The 17,805-nt window shown below is 37.2% G+C and overlaps 2 protein-coding genes across 2 annotated transcripts in view; one reads left to right on the plus strand and one right to left on the minus strand.

Moving 5' to 3' along the window:
* The window catches only part of LOC131432856 (G-patch domain and KOW motifs-containing protein), a 91,088-nt gene that overhangs the window by 61,901 nt on the left and 11,382 nt on the right, over nucleotides 1-17,805 (minus strand). The window lies entirely within an intron of this gene.
* Nucleotides 10,882-12,455, plus strand: LOC131432857 (uncharacterized). The gene is made up of 2 exons (XM_058599408.1): nucleotides 10,882-11,921; nucleotides 11,979-12,455. Exons 1-2 carry the CDS (start codon nucleotides 11,112-11,114, stop codon nucleotides 12,426-12,428), a joined length of 1,260 nt encoding a protein of 419 aa, XP_058455391.1. The 5' UTR covers nucleotides 10,882-11,111; the 3' UTR covers nucleotides 12,429-12,455.

Here is a 17,805-nt window from a genome sequence, read left to right on the forward strand (position 1 = left end):
TAAGTAGCTGTATGTCCGAATTTTTTACAGTTCGTGCAATTCATAACATGCGGTACGAAAAGCCGAACAGGAAGACGAATTTTATCGATATAGACATGGCTAGGCAATGCAGATCCGGCAAATGTTACGCGAAACGAATCTGAGGGACGATAAGACTTTTTTCCATCGACAATAGATGCTGAGTACAATTGTTTGCACTCGAGTATCTTAACTCCCTCAAGCATGGAGTTTTTAAAACGGCCAACTCCATTTTTAAGTAAATCATCTGCTGTCAGACTTGCTTCAGTCACAACACCGTCAATTTCTACCTCCTTCGATGGAATGTAAACTCGATATTCAATAGCAAATAATTTACAGGTTACAATATCGTTTGCCTGTTTCAAGTCGTTAACTACAACTCGAATTTTATCTCTATTAACCTTACAGATTTCTTTAACTTCAGAGAAATGTGATGTCAAATCCTTTGTAATTTGCATCAAGTTTAAAATCTTTTCTTTTTTTCGAAGATAGACTATCCATGGCCCAGTGGTACCCTGTGGATAATGTTTAGCCCTCGGAGTATTTAAACTTTTACTAGTATCCGGAATCGGATTCGGATGATCTTCCATGAGATCATCCATTACATTAAATTTTTTTTTTGTAAATTAATAATACCAAAATAAAAACTTATGTTTAGTAAAATTTCAGATATAAGAAATAAAAAATAAATTAAATTAAATCTACCTTGTAGCTGATGTCTCTGTTCCTTTATCGTGAAGAACGACGTGAAGCTCTTCCAACGATTTCCAATTGGCAGTCTTTTGCTGTTTCCAATTGGCAGTCTTCTGTCGTTTACTGCTATCTCAGTTGCTCTGCCGTCGTTGTGAACACCACTGCACTTGCTGTACCTGACCCCAGGTACAGTCCTTTTGCTCTTGGTGGCGATCAAATGCGATGCTTGCAGTGTAGCACCTCGCGATATATGCCGTCTCTTTTGATCCTACGCAGCGTACAAATTCTGGTACCTGGTAGATCAGCACTGGGTTGCTTTAGCACCTCTGTGCCTTTGCACCCCTTCGTCTTCGCACCTTTATGCGATGGCACCTCTGTGACTCGTCACTTCTATGCTCTCGCACCTCTGTGTATCTACACCTCTGTGCGTATGAACGGGATGGCCTTCGTTGCTAGCTTTCCAGTCGGGAAACGCCCCGAATATTGCGTTTGCTATGGGCAGTTTAACTACCTGAAGCTTAGAATTGTCTCGGTAGCAGCCGTTAACTCACGAGCCAGTACAATCGAAACACAACCTCTTCGCTTGAATGGTTTTTACTGAATGATTTCGTAACATTTAGTTACCGTTCACTTTTGAGATGGGTTGCACAAGGTAATCTCAGTGACGCGCGATGTGTGATATTAATCACCTGCCGTATTTGCGCGACCGACTCAATCAGGTGGCACAGCGGGAAGGTTTCTCCCCTGGGGGATACTCGATCGATTTAGGCTCCAACGGGAGTTCTGTGCTAAGCGACGGTTGTCTAAGCAGTATCATCCGGGTACGTATCACGGAAGCCGATCGTGAGCTGGTACTTCTGTGTAAAATACCATCGGCAAATAACGAACGAAGATCACAAGGAATGAGTTTGTTTGAGCGTGAGTCCCGAGTTTATAACGAGTTTCTACCGATGGCTTTCGAGTTGCAACGTCGCAAATGTTTGACCACTGAAAACGGTGGATTTTTCAACGTACCAAGATGTTTCGATGCGTTTTGCATTCCAGAGAGATTGGAGGCGTTGATTGTTATGGAAGATCTTAGATCGAGAGATTTTCGAATGTGGGATAAATTAAAACCAGTAGATTTTCAACATGCAAAATTGGTGTTCGAGTACTTGGGAAAGTTACATGCGATCTCGTTTGCCCTCAGAGATCAACAACCGAACGATTTTAGAAGGCTATCGCACTATCAGGACCCCATGTTGATTGCACTTCGTGAAGGAGAAGTGTTCGTAAATATGTTGAAAACCATGTTCGATCGGATCGGTAACTGCTTGGAGCCGCATGAGTTACAAGCCAGATTAAAGATCCTTCAAATTAAGGCGAATTTGAAGGATGAATTGCAGCGATGTGTTAGCGCGGAATTGGCGGAACCTTTTGCTGTTTTAGGGCACGGAGATTTCAGGATCAATAATTTTATGTTCACTTACGACGCAGACGTAAGTTTGGTACTTTAATGAATGTGTTTCAAACAAACGCTTTCAAGGTTTTATCTTCCAGAGTAAAACACCACGAGAAGTAGCGTTTGTTGATTGGCAACTTTGTCGGTATGGATCGCCAGCAATTGATCTAGTTTGTTTTATGTTCCTTTGCACAGATGATCGATTTCGAGCGTCATACTATTCTGATCTCCTGAGTGTTTACTACCGATCTTTGGATTGTCATCTCACCAAATTAGGAGGGAATCCGGCAAAACAATTTCCACAAAACGAACTGGAACAACAGTTGAAAAAGTTTGGCAAATTTGGACTGATCATGGCGATACTGATATTACCGATTCTTTGTCCGGCGGTCAAAAATCCAGATTTGAACCACACCAAAACTGACGCGAAACCACACGAGGAAACCATTTCCGTAGATTATCGGAAAAGAATGAGCCATGTGATACGGGATCTGATTAAGCTTGAATATATTTAAATCTATCGTCTAGTAATAGTCGTTCCATGACCCGAAAACGAACCTAACACTTTCGAGTAGAGAGTTTTATTTTGAATTCAGATCTGATTTATAGACCGGAATTATTAAACCCGAATCGAAAGGTTTTTTTATACGAGCTAACTCTAGATTCTGGATCTAAATTCTACACTTGGAACTGGATTTTGAACCTGAATTCTGAAACTGGACGTAGATTTTTTTACCTGGCCTGGATGTATATTCGGGACCGGAATTTGCAAACCTTGATTTTAGACCTGGGTCTGGATTTTCGCCCAAAACCCTGGACTTTGATTATAGACCAGTTTTTGGAATAAAATCTGAACCTGGATTCTAGATCTGAGCCTGGATTCAAGACCTGGATCTGGATTTTGAGTTCTGTCTATCCAGAACCAGAAGTAGAATCTGGACAAAATTCAATAGTCGATTTATGAACCAAAATATCTTTTCCTTGAATCTAAGTATGCAAAAATAATTTCAGCGGTTTCGGAGAAAATCGAGTGCACCTTTTAAATTTTCTCCTACACATTTTACCTCGTTATTCCGGAGCTGGAAATCGGTTTCGGGTAAAATTTCGTAGCAGGCTATGTAATTATAAAAAGTTTCATTCCGTAACTGGAAGTCCAGATATGTATTGAAGATGTATTGAAAATAAGATATCCACATACGTGTGTGTTGTACGCATGTATTTGTGATGGTTTTTTATGCTTAGATCACAGCTTGCTGTGCGTTAGGTTGTCAACTTTCGTTTGTTTACTTGTTTGTGCGGTTGAAATTCTGCGTTTTCAAAATGTCGCGTATTGAAAAGAAAGTGAAAATTAGGGTTCTGGACACATGGCTAAGTGAGAAGGGTATTACTACGCGAAAATTGGCAAAGCGGTTTGGAAGTCATCATGCCAGTCATTAATAAGTTTGGGAAACACTTTTATTTGGATGAGCTACCAGGAAGAGGCAGAAAACCCGTTTCTTCCAATCCAAAACTGGACCCGAAAGTGGTATTTGTCCAAAAAAGCAGGAACGAGTGTCGGAATGATCCAGCGTATCAAGAGGCAAAATCACCTGAAGACCTACAAGAAGTAGAAAATCTCGAAACAAAGTGTAGAACAGAAGAAGCGAGCAGCAACAAGGGCCCGGAAATTGTATTCGCGTCTTTTGCAGTGTCTGGATGCATGCGTTTTGATGGACGATGAGACTTATGGAAAGGAGGACTCAAAAACCCTTTCAGGTCCACAATACTTTACTGCCGTCGTAGGAGAAGATGTGAGCGAAGCGGACAGGTCGATTCAAGTGGAGAAATTCGGTTGAAAGGTACTGGTATTGCAAGCAATATGTTCCTATGGTTCGAAGTCAACCATTTTTTACGCTACCGGAACTATAAATGCAGAAATCCATCGATCTGAGTGTCTTCAGAAGAGATTACTGCCTTTATATAAGAAGCATAGTACACCTTCACTGTTTTGGCCGGATTTAGCGTCGGCTCACTATGCCAAAACCACTCTCTATTGGCTTGCGGAAAAGGGTATAAATTTCGTTGAGAAAAATATCAATCCACTCATCGAACGTTACTGAGCAATCGTGAAAAGGGTCTTCAAGAAGACTGGTAAGACAGCTGGGAACATGCCGGAGTTCAAAAAAATTTGGGCTCAAGCGTCCAAAAAATGCGATGCAACACTTGTCCGGAACTTGATGAAGAGCGTTCGATCAAAAGTTTGAAAATTCGTGAAGTAATAACTTAAATTTCATCCGGTTTTCATTATGCTTAAGTTTAACCTCGTACAATAAAGGATCTATTTTTAGTTTGAATAAAATATCGGTTGTGGATAGCTTATTTTCGATACATTCCTTCAAATTCAATAGCAGATCTTTTATTTGACTCTAAGTTTACCGAAATTAGACAAGCCAGCTCTGAGAAAATTTAGTGCACATTTGCGTCACATTTCAGACATTTGTGACCTCGACAAACTGAATCGAATGGTATTACCTTTCTGTATGAGAATGATAAAAATATACATATGATGAATTTCGCGCGAACCAGAGAACCACCCTCTCAGATTTTAATAAACCTTTCTTGGCGTGTTTGTCATAAAAAGCGATTTTTCATACCTTGTTTTTTATAAAAATGAACAAGACTGTCTTTTGAAAAGGGTAAAACATTTTTAATTCTTTAAAAAATTGTTGCTCAAGTGATTTCCATCGGATCTTTTAAGGAAAAAAACTCTCTAACAAAAATGATTTATTGTCTAAACTGATTTTTTTATCCAGTGTCTTTTTATCGTAAAATAAGCTAAAGTCATAAGAATACAAGATTTAAATAAAACTCAATTTGTGAGAAAATTTCACCGAATGCCCTATTACTAGTTTGCCGATATTTGCAGAAAATTTTAGTACTGGATAAGAAAAAGATTTCGGTAAAATGAACTTGATTCCCATCATAATGGTTCATCTGACAATATATGGAAGTTTGGTAGGGAGAATATTCCGATTCTAGAAATGAGTAAAACGAGTCATGATTTAGGGAAAATAATACATTTTCATGTTATGATAATACACCATGATTGAAACTTCTTGGATCTTGATCCATTTGGACTGATTTCGCTGAAATTTAAAGGTAACGCACTTGACGTTGTTGGGTATAACTTCAGGCGTGTTTCTGCTATGTTGATAATTTTTGCAATATAAATTCAGGCGTTATATTTTAAAATATGAAGATTTCAAATATAAGTTCGCTCTCTCATCTTATTCAAGCCAGTCGATAAAACAAAATCGCTTACATTGGGGACAGAAGAAACCAAGTACAGTATTGTGTAGTGAACAATAGAACGATCTCGAAATGAGTGAACCAAACGAACAAAAGTTACCGCCGATGCGAAAGAATACAATTATTGTTGACTTCAGGCAGTGCAAAATTCGACCTTCGATACGAGAACCTGAAGGTTTGCTTAAGGAGCAAATGCATCTTCACTTTAAACGTGTGCATTTACTTCAATGCAATAAGACCAATAATGTTGTTTATATCCAGTTCTTCAAAGAGTTGAATGCAATTCAATTCGCTAAAGACAATAATAATGTGCACTATGTGGAGCATGAAAATATCAAGTACAATATTCCAGTATATATGGAAAATAGTGCTATAGAAGTGCGTGTGCATGATCTTCCCTCAAGCGTCATCGATCCTTATATTCGCAAAACTATGTCCCAATATGGAGAGATTCTCTCTATCGAAAAAGAAAAGTGGAAGATTTTTTTCCCCGGTATTCTTAGTGGCGTACGTTTTTTTACGCATGCGCTTGCGTAGGCCTATACCTTCTTATGTGACATTCGGTTAGGATACAAGAATCCCGTGCAATCACTTGTTACCTATGACAATCAGATGGCCACATGTCAATATTGCCAAAAAGCTGTTCACTACGGTAAACCATGTGATAAACCGGACAAGGAGACAACTATACCAACGGTGCTTCCTTCACACCAACCCCAAGCAACCCCAGTACACCTGTGACAGTCACCAACAACAGTGAAGCATCCTCTTCAACGAAACCATCCAACGTATCCCCTATAGAACAAAGTACACCAGCTGCAATTAACAGCTTACAATCCAACCAACCAGCAACTGCAAACAATGTACAACAAGGCACATCTACAGCCACTATCAACGAAATCAACAACAATACCACGGCAATGGATGACGAGACGAACCGCGAACAAACTGCCCCTCAATCCTCGCAGGAGGAAAATGGAAAGTCCTCTCCCCCTAGAAAAAGGGTGACAACGAGATCCAATACAAAAAAAAAATTATCTAAAAACTCAGCTAAATCGGCCACGTAAAGCTTGTACGCAAATAGGCCTGAATAAAATATCTTTTAAAATACAAATAAAAAAGATTTCAAATATGAATAAAATGGAATGGTGTGATGAATGTATTTTTTACGCTATTTTAATTAATGTCTCAAATGATGCACATTTAAATAGCAAAACTGTGAGAAGCACGACGTACTTCTTTTAATCAGAATCATTAACAATTAAATTATTATGTATTTGAAAAATGGCGACCTTCAGAATAACATGTTTACTTACGTTCATTGCTCCATTTTTGATTTTTTGTTTCAGGATTCAATCACTTAAACGAACTGCGTGAAAAAACACGAGTGAATCAAACCTCTTAAAATGAAATTCTATGACTAATTCTTGCAATTATCGCGGATTGATTTTTCCTTTTATGTGTTCAAAACATCGTTTGCAAAATCGTCTTTTTTAAAATATTCAGGTGAATCAGCTTGTGTTGTTATAACTATAAAACAAATTATCAAAGTGGTTGAACAATTTTTTTCTGATTTTCGTTAGATGGTGTTCCAAATTCACAATCGAATTTATTTTTTTGTGTACGCTAGCTCTCGGAATATTAATCTAGCAACAACGGTCACATCAAATATGTAAGAATACATTCAAACAAAATGTTACTTTGATGTTTGTCAAATGAAAAGCGTAGCCGAGCTTAGTCTCATTTTTCGCACCATGATCAATTTTCATGGGAGAAGAGTTATTACTCATGGTTTCATGAGAAGTTAAAATGATTGATTTCATGATTTTCTAATCACGATAGCAGTAACGGATTTCTTTCCGTGTAATTATCTATGTTGGGAGAAAATTTCATTGAAATAAATAAAGATGTTTTGGGTAATTTGACCTAAAATTGTAGGATTGATTTTGTAAATATCACTAACACAATATTTTTTTGTAGGGAATTGCCATTTTTCTACTACAATTATTTACAAAGAAATGATGAGTCAAGTCTAGATCAATTTTGGAAAACCAAACTGAGCAACTCCAAATGCGATTTGACGCGAAAACCGTTTATTAGAATTCTACGCTGTAAAAAATCTACTTTCAAAATTTAAAATCAATTCGAATTTCTACAATTTTTAAAATCAATTTTTCAGTGCAGGACTCGATAAAGAGTTTGTGGGAATCATTGTTAATTTTCGACAATAACTTTTTGTCGGTTAAAAGTCGAGCCTTAGATCAATTTGAAAAAAAAACATAGTACGCAAAGTGACATTTTGGGACAAAGTCTACATTAGAGATGGTCGGGTATCGGGTATTTTACCCGAAACCCGACCCGTACCCGTACCCGACGGGGTTTTGGTCGGGTACGGGTAAAAAATTTTATTTTCAATCGGGTACGGGTCGGGTACGGGTAAAAAAAATTTACTGCTTACTCGGGTACGGGTCGGGTCGGGTAAAAAAATTTACTTCTCACTCGGGTACGGGTCGGGTACGGGTAAAATTTTTTTTCTGATCGATTAACCGACCATTTGTACTTTACATAAATATGTTTACACGTTGACGAGATTTTTTTTTTTGCAAAACAGTTGTTCCGAAAAATAAACAATTTGATTCAAGGGGTTTTGACATTCGCACCTAGAACTAGACCTGAAAACTGGCATCTTTTTCAGAAAAAAACATTTCTTTTCTTCATTTAAAAAAAAAAACGATCAATCATAGTTACGTGAAAAGTTATGTGAATATTTTCCACCCTACTTTTTTATAACATATTTAATAAGACACACTGCCTTAGCTCTGAGATGTTGCGGCCAGACCCTACTTTTCACGTAGGTTTTAATGGACTGCCATTTTAAAGCTGTTTAATGCACAATCCAGTAAAAATTATTTGATTAATATATAAAATGTAGTGTAGTACTCATATCACATTCAGATAACAGAAAACGGTTATTTTAAATATTGGTTGGAGATTTTCAAAATTTACATATAAATCATTAGGATTCTACCCATAAAAACATGAACAGTCGAAAGAGAAAGTAAACAAAGAAAATCTGTCAATTGTTTTTAGGCCCCTCTTGAAATGTTGACGTCGAGTTAGTTCACGTTTCTTTTCACTGAAAATCTCGATGCGTGACAGTCGCAAAAGTACGGGTGAAAATCTTTTCATGCGAAATGCTCAAATTATCACCGTGTTCACTCGTTGAGGGTTCCAAAGGAGGTGGAACAGAAGTTCAATGGCTGTAAAAACCACCAGCTCCCGTTAACATCGTTGGTGTGGGTTTGTGAGGCTTACAAAACGGGCATATTTGACAGATTAATTTAAATCAAAATCATAATTCATTTTGCTTTGTAGTAAAAAAAATGTAACCAAAAAAAATTTCTCACAAATGTTCAAACTACTTACACTTGAAGGACTCACAGTTCACCATTTCCAAAATTGATTTTTTCACACCGGGAATACACGTGAATTATTTGATGTTTGGTCAATTCACGTAAACGAACCGATGATACTCTATTAATTTTAGGGGATGTTCGTGATTTTTTAAGTGATTCTAATGTGAATTTTTATTTGTGTGTCAAGATAATGAGCACGCTTACTTGTGGTTCTAAAGAATTGGATCAAAAGTCACACTGTTTCGTAAAAACCATACCTACCCAGAATTGAATACAACGGGTATTACGACATTTTGGATAAATATGCTTCTCGAAAAATTTGAGTAGATATTACTCCCTTTTGTTGACATTTGTAAATGAGTATAAAGTACCAAAGACATTGGAAATCTATTCATGCTTCACAGTGTATTTATATGTTTAAATGTAAACAAGCATTTTAATGTATTTTACTTACAAACTAGAGCCTGATACGCTCTATCTAACTCGCTATCTAAAACACTTTATTTTTTCCATCCTGAATTTTGGTAAACTTTTTACTACTCATTCGGGTCGGGTACGGGTACAGGTAATTTTTAATCGGGTACGGGTCGGGTAAGGGTAAATTTTTTTATTTTTTATCGGGTACGGGTAATTTTTTTTATTATTGATCGGGTACGGGTCGGGTACGGGTCGGGTACGGGTAATTTTTTAAATTTTTAATCGGGTACGGGTCGGGTACGGGTAATTTTTTTTGCTGATCACTCGGGTACGGGTCGGGTTCGGGTATAAGAATTTCTATACCCGACCATCTCTAGTCTACATGTCCAGAAAGTTTCATTCAAATTTGAGAGCAAGCAGCCAACTGTCATATGCATAAATTATAGAAATGTATTGTTATCGACATCTCATAGTCACTACTATTGAGTCATTAATTGAGTTCAAAGATCAAATGGTTGATACTTATGATTCCGGAGATAGAATGGCATAAGTGACGTATCCGACAAATTAAACTTTTTCTAGTCACATTCTATTTTCTCATAGAGGGGAGAATGATCTGTCCACTCAAGCTTCGAAAATTCACATAAAAAATCGATTAACCCTGATACGGGGACGGGTATAGCGTGATGGGTAAGTCGATGCCTTTCACGTAGCCCACCTGGGTTCGATTCCCAACCCCGCACATAGGGTCAGAAGGTTTTTCTGACCCGAATAGGTGAATGACCTTAAGGTTAAAGCCTCTATAATCGAAAAAAAAAAAAATTAAACACAACCTGTTTTTTTTATCAACCTAGTGGTGTAATCATTTTGTACTTCGCTGTCAGTATCCCGGAGGTCGTATCCAGAAGAAATTCGATAGGGTTCAATGGAATTAAAAGACCTTTCATTTGAACCTAAGCTTGTGAAAATTAGTCGAGCGGCCTTGCAAAAAAAAAATGAAAGCAATTATTTCTATTATTCTGCACACTTTATCCCGTCACACTGGAACCGGAAATCGGATCTGAATAAAATTCAATAGCAGACTACGGGATCTCTCAAATTTACTAGAATGCCAAATTTCTGGAACAACTGCATGAAACATCGAGATCTCGATAACTTTGGAATTGTAATAAGACTGGGATTTAAAATTACTAAGCTTAAGCTTGTTTTGAAATTTCATGAGAGTCGTTTCCAATAATATTCAGTTATTTCTTCGAATGTTACCAGATAAGCGATGTAAGCATTGAAGTACGCTTTTGAGGATTACCCAAATTAATCTGAACTAGCACTTAAACGCATGTTACACCTGGAATCTCCTCCGGAGCTTTTAGGCACTCCCCCTACGGCCATAGATACATTGACAACGACAAAGGACATTCACATGAAAACTGACGGCAAATCGAGAAAGCATAGCGCCCATCGAATTCTGCACTAAATTACCACAGATATCACAGACGCAAATCCACAAACTACGAATCGTGCCATATTTATTGACGCCACGAGCATGGCGCTCAGTCGAAAAACAGATCGAAGCACGCCATGAAATGATTAGAAAGTTCGTACGGTGCGTACTCGACTCGAGTCGAACTGATCGGAAGGTCCCAAATTGTTGTTATTCCTTTAAATTGAAGAACAAATTTTAGTGCAAACCACCTCGTTCAATCCATAATCTAATCTAGCGTACGCCAATTGATAAAATGCAAACTGAAAAGCGCGCCACGACACACTGCTGCTCGTGAATCGATTTATTACCAGCGTTCAGGTAGGAACTCGAAAAAAATCAAACTTGACCAGCAATAATGGACGTGCAACCGGAATACGTACGGATGGGCCTAAATAAGGTAGCTACCGAGCAGGGTTTCACCGAAGGAAAATATCGGATTGAATTTGAGGCCGGTTCGAGTAAGGGTGACGGATTTATGGGAAGCCTTTCCAAAGCGATCATTCGAGAGGATGGTCACCAAGATTTGGTTTTGCTGGTGAAGTTACTGCCGGAAAGTGAAATTCGTCGGCATCAGTCCATCTTAATGTTTCACCGGGAGTTTTTGGCATATGACGTATTGATCCCGGCATTGGAAAAGTTTCAAGCCGAGAAGAGCAGTTCCAGCGGAAAGATAAACAACGGTTTCTGGCGGGTACCGAAATGCTACTACACCAGCTGCAGCGTAGAGAAACTGGAAGCCATGGTTATCATGGAAGATCTGAGGGAGAACAATTTTCGCATGTGGAATAAATATGAACCGGTTGATTTCGAACACAGTCGTATGATACTGGAGCAGTTGGGAAAACTGCATGCCATTTCGTTTGCTATGAAAGATCAACAACCGGAAATGTTTGAACAGTTCAAAACATTTACCGATCCCATCAAGACTATGATCGGTATGGATCCTAAAAAGATAATGGATAACCTTTTTTCCGAAATGTACGAGCGAGCAATATCCACTTTAACTGAAAAGGATAACGAGGTCAAAGAAAGTATGGGACATTTGAAGGGGATTGTGATGGATCACTACCTGAACTGTGTGAACGCGGAAGATGCCGAACCCTACGCAGTGATAGCTCATGGAGATTGCTGGATCAATAATATGATGTTTACCTACGACGAAAAAGTATGTCTCATGGTATAATGAATCATTTATTTATTGATTTTGCTTGTTTTGTTTTAGGGATCCACCCCAACCGACATTCGGTTGATCGATTGGCAGCTCTGTCGTTACGTATCTCCAATTTTGGATCTATCGTATTTTCTCTTTATTTGCACCGATGAAAAGCTGCGTTCCGAGCACTACGACGAACTGCTAGACATCTACTACAGGTCGCTGAGTGATCACCTTGTCCGACTGGGCGGCGATGCGGAGCGTCAGTTTTCCAGAGACGCATTCCATGCGCAGTGGAAAAAGTACGGCAGATTTGGTTTACTGATGGGTTTGATCGTGCTGCCAATGATCTGTACGGCCAGTAACGATTTGCCGGATATGGATGAGTACTGTGAAAAACTTGAAACGGAAACAGAATTTGTTCCATACGAGTACGGAACCGAAGAGAAAGCATTCGAACTGTACCGGAAGCGAATGTCCGGACTGATAAGAGATACCGTTAGGCTGGGATATCTGTAAATATTCAACGACACTATATCTTGCCCAAATGAGAAATAAAGTTAAAGAAAGTAATATCGTTTTTCTTGGTATTATGAATGCATTTTAGACTGAAAAGTAGTCAGTAGTCTCGAAATCACAATAAATCTCTGAAGATTGTCGAATACCTTCCTTGATTAATTCAGACAAACTGGGAGCAGGATGCGGTACCCAAGTGTTGCTTTCAACAAAGTCTAATCTCAATGTGTATCAAAAAAACTTATAGTAAAATGATTGGTCGAAAAAGTTATTCTAAGGGGGAGGGCAGCTGTGACAAGTATGTGTTGTGTTGTTGCATGTTCAAGTGACGAACACTGATAGTTTGCCGCCCAAAATTAAACGAATTTAACAGATCGAAGCGTCATCTGCATATCACTGTCGGCGTTAAGTATAACAAAACATTACCGCAAAACTCAATTACCAGCACAAGCAGATGAAAAATGGAACCAACAAGATTCTTCCGAAAATTTCCATGAAGAAAATTTTTAGTTGTGATTTGCCACGATTTTTTCGTCTATTCAATTATACAAATACATGGGGCTGGGGTCCCCTAGGAGATTGATAGTACCTATTAGCTTTCTCCGGACAGAACCAGGCTAGATACCGTGTGGAATCATGCGGAAAACCTGTTTTAATCCACCTAGTGGTGTAATGATGCCTTGCTCATTTTCACTTTTTCCTGTATATTACAGCAGAAATTCATCGAAATAATACAATTTGAAAAGTTCAGAAAATGCTTTTGAAGATTTCTGTTTCATAATACTACTACATTGATACAACACAATTGAATTTAGGTTAGTGAAAATCTATTCAATCATATGTGAGAAAGTGAAGTGAGTTCCATTTTATCCTATTCGATTATTATTGCCGGTACTTTCAGAACCGAAAGCTGGATATCGGCGTAGTGACATTCGGTTCATGTAACCATACACCAACATGAACTACAAACGGTTCTCTATGGCGAATTGAATTTTGGAAAAAATGTACCAGTAGTCGGACTTGGATAAAAATCAGCCAATCATTTATGGGACTATCAATGGTTTATTTGATTTCAGAGTTTCATGGTCTGCAAACTAGCGAAAATCACTAACCAATATAAAAAGGTAGCTTATGAACAAAGTATTCCTGAAATTGACGTTTTCATACTGAGCACGATATCTCCGAAACCAGGGTTTTGATCCGAATAAAAATTAGGATATTCTGATGACATCTTAAGAACTTCCATCTCTGAGAAAAGTGAGTGACATTATTTTCACATTTTTATGCATTATTTTCACATTTTTGGTGCATATCACCCTGTAAATTCCAGAAGCGGAATTCGGATCAAAATAAAATTCAGGAATTTTGTATGGGACCGTGAGACCTTTCATTTGAATCCAAGTTTGTGAAAATTGGTTCAGCCATCTCCGAGAAAAGTGAGTGACAATATTTGTCACACACACCTGGCGCCGGCCAGGCCCGAACGTCGATCGTCTAAGGAATGGGAAGGGATGTTAGTCCAACACTTGTTGTTACTAGAGGCCGTATATACTACTGCGCACTCCACAAGTGTCACGGGAGAAGGATATTTGTTAGTAAAAATTTCAGTATTGGTATTATTCGGGAGCGACTCAGTATGTTCCGGTTTCAAGATGCTTGGATGCACCACTAAACTCACTGACTTCTCGAGTGAACGTTTCAACAATATCCAATACTGAAGTCCCGGAAAGTCTTGATTCACAGTTCTTATTCGTGAAGGAAAATTTGAAATACTATCGCGTAACGAATAAAAACTTCCCTATTTTTCTAAATGGAATTACCTATTACAAAATAAACGAGTGAATAGGATTTATACAAAATAGTTGATTCATTGTAGTGACATATCTTTAAAATTTTTATAAAATCATTTCAAATCACCAAACAGAGGTCAACAGATTTCACGCAAGACGCAAAATTATTAATCGGTTTTATTAGTTGATCTGGGCAGCCGGCTACCGAGAAAAAATATAAATTTTTCAAACAAGTATTATTGCCTTTCTCTATAGAAAGGTATTAGAATTGCTGGAAAAGCCGACTTTCGAACGGAGCCTCGGAGACCGATAGTGTTATATACCATTAGACTCAGTTCGACGAGATCGGAAAATGTCTGTGTGTGTATGTGTGTGCACTTTTCGAAGATATTTTTACCGCTCAATTTTCTCAGAGATGGCTGAACCGATTTTAACAAACTTAGGCTCGTATGAAAGCTACTGTCGGGCCATTGATCAAGTTCGAAGATCAAATGGCTGTGAGTTTTGGTTCCGGAGATATGATGGTATAAGTGACGTAACCGACAAAACGCGTTGTTTTTCACCGCTCTAATCTTTTGGGATCACCTCTAATTTCGTAAAGCGCTATTGTTCAAAAGTTTGAGCACCTCGAAAACAGTCCTCATGCTAAATTTAAGCTGAATTGGACATTGGTAAGGGTGCTATCCGGCGGTTAATGTTTGGAAGTTTTTGATCTTTAAAAAGCACCATAGGGGAGAGTACATGAAATTTCCGAAATCGAAAAATTTTTTGATGCCGAAAATCTTAAAATTGCATGAAACGTCGAGATTTAGTGTTATCTCAAACAAAATTTTTTTTTGAAAATAATCGACTTTCTGGGACTTTAGAGCCCCAGAAAGTCGAATTGAAAAAAAAATTTCGAGATGACACTAAATCTCGACGTTTCATGCAATTCTAAGCCTTCTGGCATCAACAATTTTTTTCGATGTCGGAAATTTCATGCGTGGTCATGATTGATCGCGATCAGTAGTAGAACGGTAAAAGTTGTTTTATCGCGCACAGTGGACAGTCTTGTTTTTCATATTTTGTCAAAATAAATGAACAATTCTTTTCAATTCGATCTCAGCAATTTTTCAAAAGGCACTGAGAGAAAAATATGTTTTGAGAAAAATACACATAAAGTGTCCAACAAAAAGAACAATGACTTCCTTCAAAGGTTTCAAGCCATTATTCACTCTATTAATGTATTTACATGAAAGTAGCAATATTTGAAAGAAGTTTCGCTTACTCGTAAAGGCAATTATGATCTTATATACAGCTATTGTACCAATTTTCATTTCATTAGTAGAGTCACCATATTATTTCACCGATAGCTCGACTTTCATAGAATCAACGAATTGTGATAGATTCGGAAACAATATTTTTGTTTCGATTCTAAGAAGAAATACCACAGACAGAAATAATTCGAAAATAGATCTGTTACAGCGACGACGCACCTATTTTCAACTTACCCCTATAATCAATCTATCAAATTTAGGCCGAAAAACCATCCTCCGATTTGTTGTTTTTGAGTGAAATTTTAGTGCATTGTGACAGCAATGATTACATCCATCATGAAGATGGATTCACGTTTCTGGAATTTTCCGAGAACAACGAATCATAAAATAACGTGCTCTCATTAATCACTTTCTTTTCTTATGGTCGTTCTATAACTTAACTTGACGACATTGAACACAATTTAAATAACGGAAAATGGAAACCTGTATGCGCCCAAACTTAATTGAACATGTGGTTCGAAATAACGAAACACGTGAATGAAGTAGGCTCAGTAAAATTCGAACACAAATCAGCTCGTTTGGCGCCAAACGATTTTATTAATAATCTAGTATTCATATTTTGCTCTTCAGCGGGCAGTAGCATCGCATAGCTCGATACGCGCCAAACAATCATCAAAAAGATCTAGCATGTATTGAGTGGAAAATTTCCAATTTCATAGAAAACAATTTTCTAGATTTTCTCCACTTTTCCGAAGGATTTTTCTTATGTTCTTATGTAGCCTAAAACCTCCGCATAAACGTCACCTATCGAACAAAAAAAAATAATTTGAAGATCGGCCCACGCATACCAGAGAACATTAGCAACACACACTTTTTTCGCTATTATTTTATATATATATATATATATATATATATATATATATATATATATATATATATATATATATATATATATATATATATATATATATATATATATATATATATATATATATATATATATATATATATATATATATATATATATATATATATATAGATAGAAGAAGATAGATAGATATAGACGAAGATTGAATAAAGAGCCCATTCGATAAAAAAATTATATTCTGATGGTTTGTGATAAACATCGATGAACCGGAAGTCGCCATCTTGGATATTGAAATTAAATAGAACTGTCTTTTCTGGCATATACTGATCATTTCCGTTCCAAAACTATTTATTACTTTATATTCAACAATACATATAAGAATAAAATTAAGAAAAAAGTTCAATATTAAAAAATAAATAGTTAAAAATTCAAAATTACGTATTTTTTGCCTTTCTCATATAGAAAGGCTTCACAATCGCTGTGAAAATCGACTTTACAACCGAGGCCCGAGTTTCATATACCATTCGACTCAGTTCGTCGAGATCACATGCCTGTGTGTGACAAAAAAAATGTCATTCAATTTTCTCAGAGATGGCCGATTTTCACAAACTTACATTCAAATGAAAAGTCCCTTACAAAGTTCCTGAGTATCATTTTCATTTCACATTCCGACTTCCGGTTCCGGAATTACAGGGTGATATGCACAAAAAAGGAAAAAATAGTCACAGACGTTTGTCAGAGATAAAGTCTTGGCATTACATTCCTTTTGTGGAATTTGGCCTTTCTGTTTCAACAAACTTCGCAGCCGATTCGGCTATACTGGTGCCAAGTCAAAAAAAATTAGAGCAAAACAAAAGTTCCTATAGTATTATAGGTTGCTGTTTAGTTTCATCCGGGTCCGACTTCCAGTTCCAGAACTATAGGGTAAAGTGTGTGTTTAATCATTTAGTGCGACGATGCAAAATAAAGAAAAATTCTTATTAACTTGACCCAACTGTTTACAAATTGAGAAGGTTATGTTAGTTTATACCCAAAGAAAGTTTTTTTATTTTATTCAAGATAGAAAAAAAAATCTTCACAGAATCTTCAAATGATATTTTTTTAAATATAAGTAATATGAGAAAGGCATCATTACACCACTAGGTGGATTAAAAAAGGTTTTTATTATTCGATTTACCCGATTATTACGTAAATGGATGTTTGGGAGTAATATTTTCTTTTTTTTTCACAGGTGTGATTCATTTTCGCCTGACACAAACCGCGACAGTTTAGACCAGGGGTTCCCAAAGTGGTCGATATCCTTTTTGCGGGGGTCGACGTAAACGAAAACTCACTATGGGGGTCGACGAGCTCTAGAAATCGACTCCCTATTGTTTGATATAAGTTGTTATTTGAAATATTCATGCTAAAAAAGTAGTTATTATTTGACCATCCGCGAAAATTGGTAAGTATTTTACATCAATATT

Source organism: Malaya genurostris, chromosome 2 (genome assembly GCF_030247185.1).
Source record: "Malaya genurostris strain Urasoe2022 chromosome 2, Malgen_1.1, whole genome shotgun sequence".
In the NCBI taxonomy this organism is placed as follows: domain Eukaryota; kingdom Metazoa; phylum Arthropoda; class Insecta; order Diptera; family Culicidae; genus Malaya; species Malaya genurostris.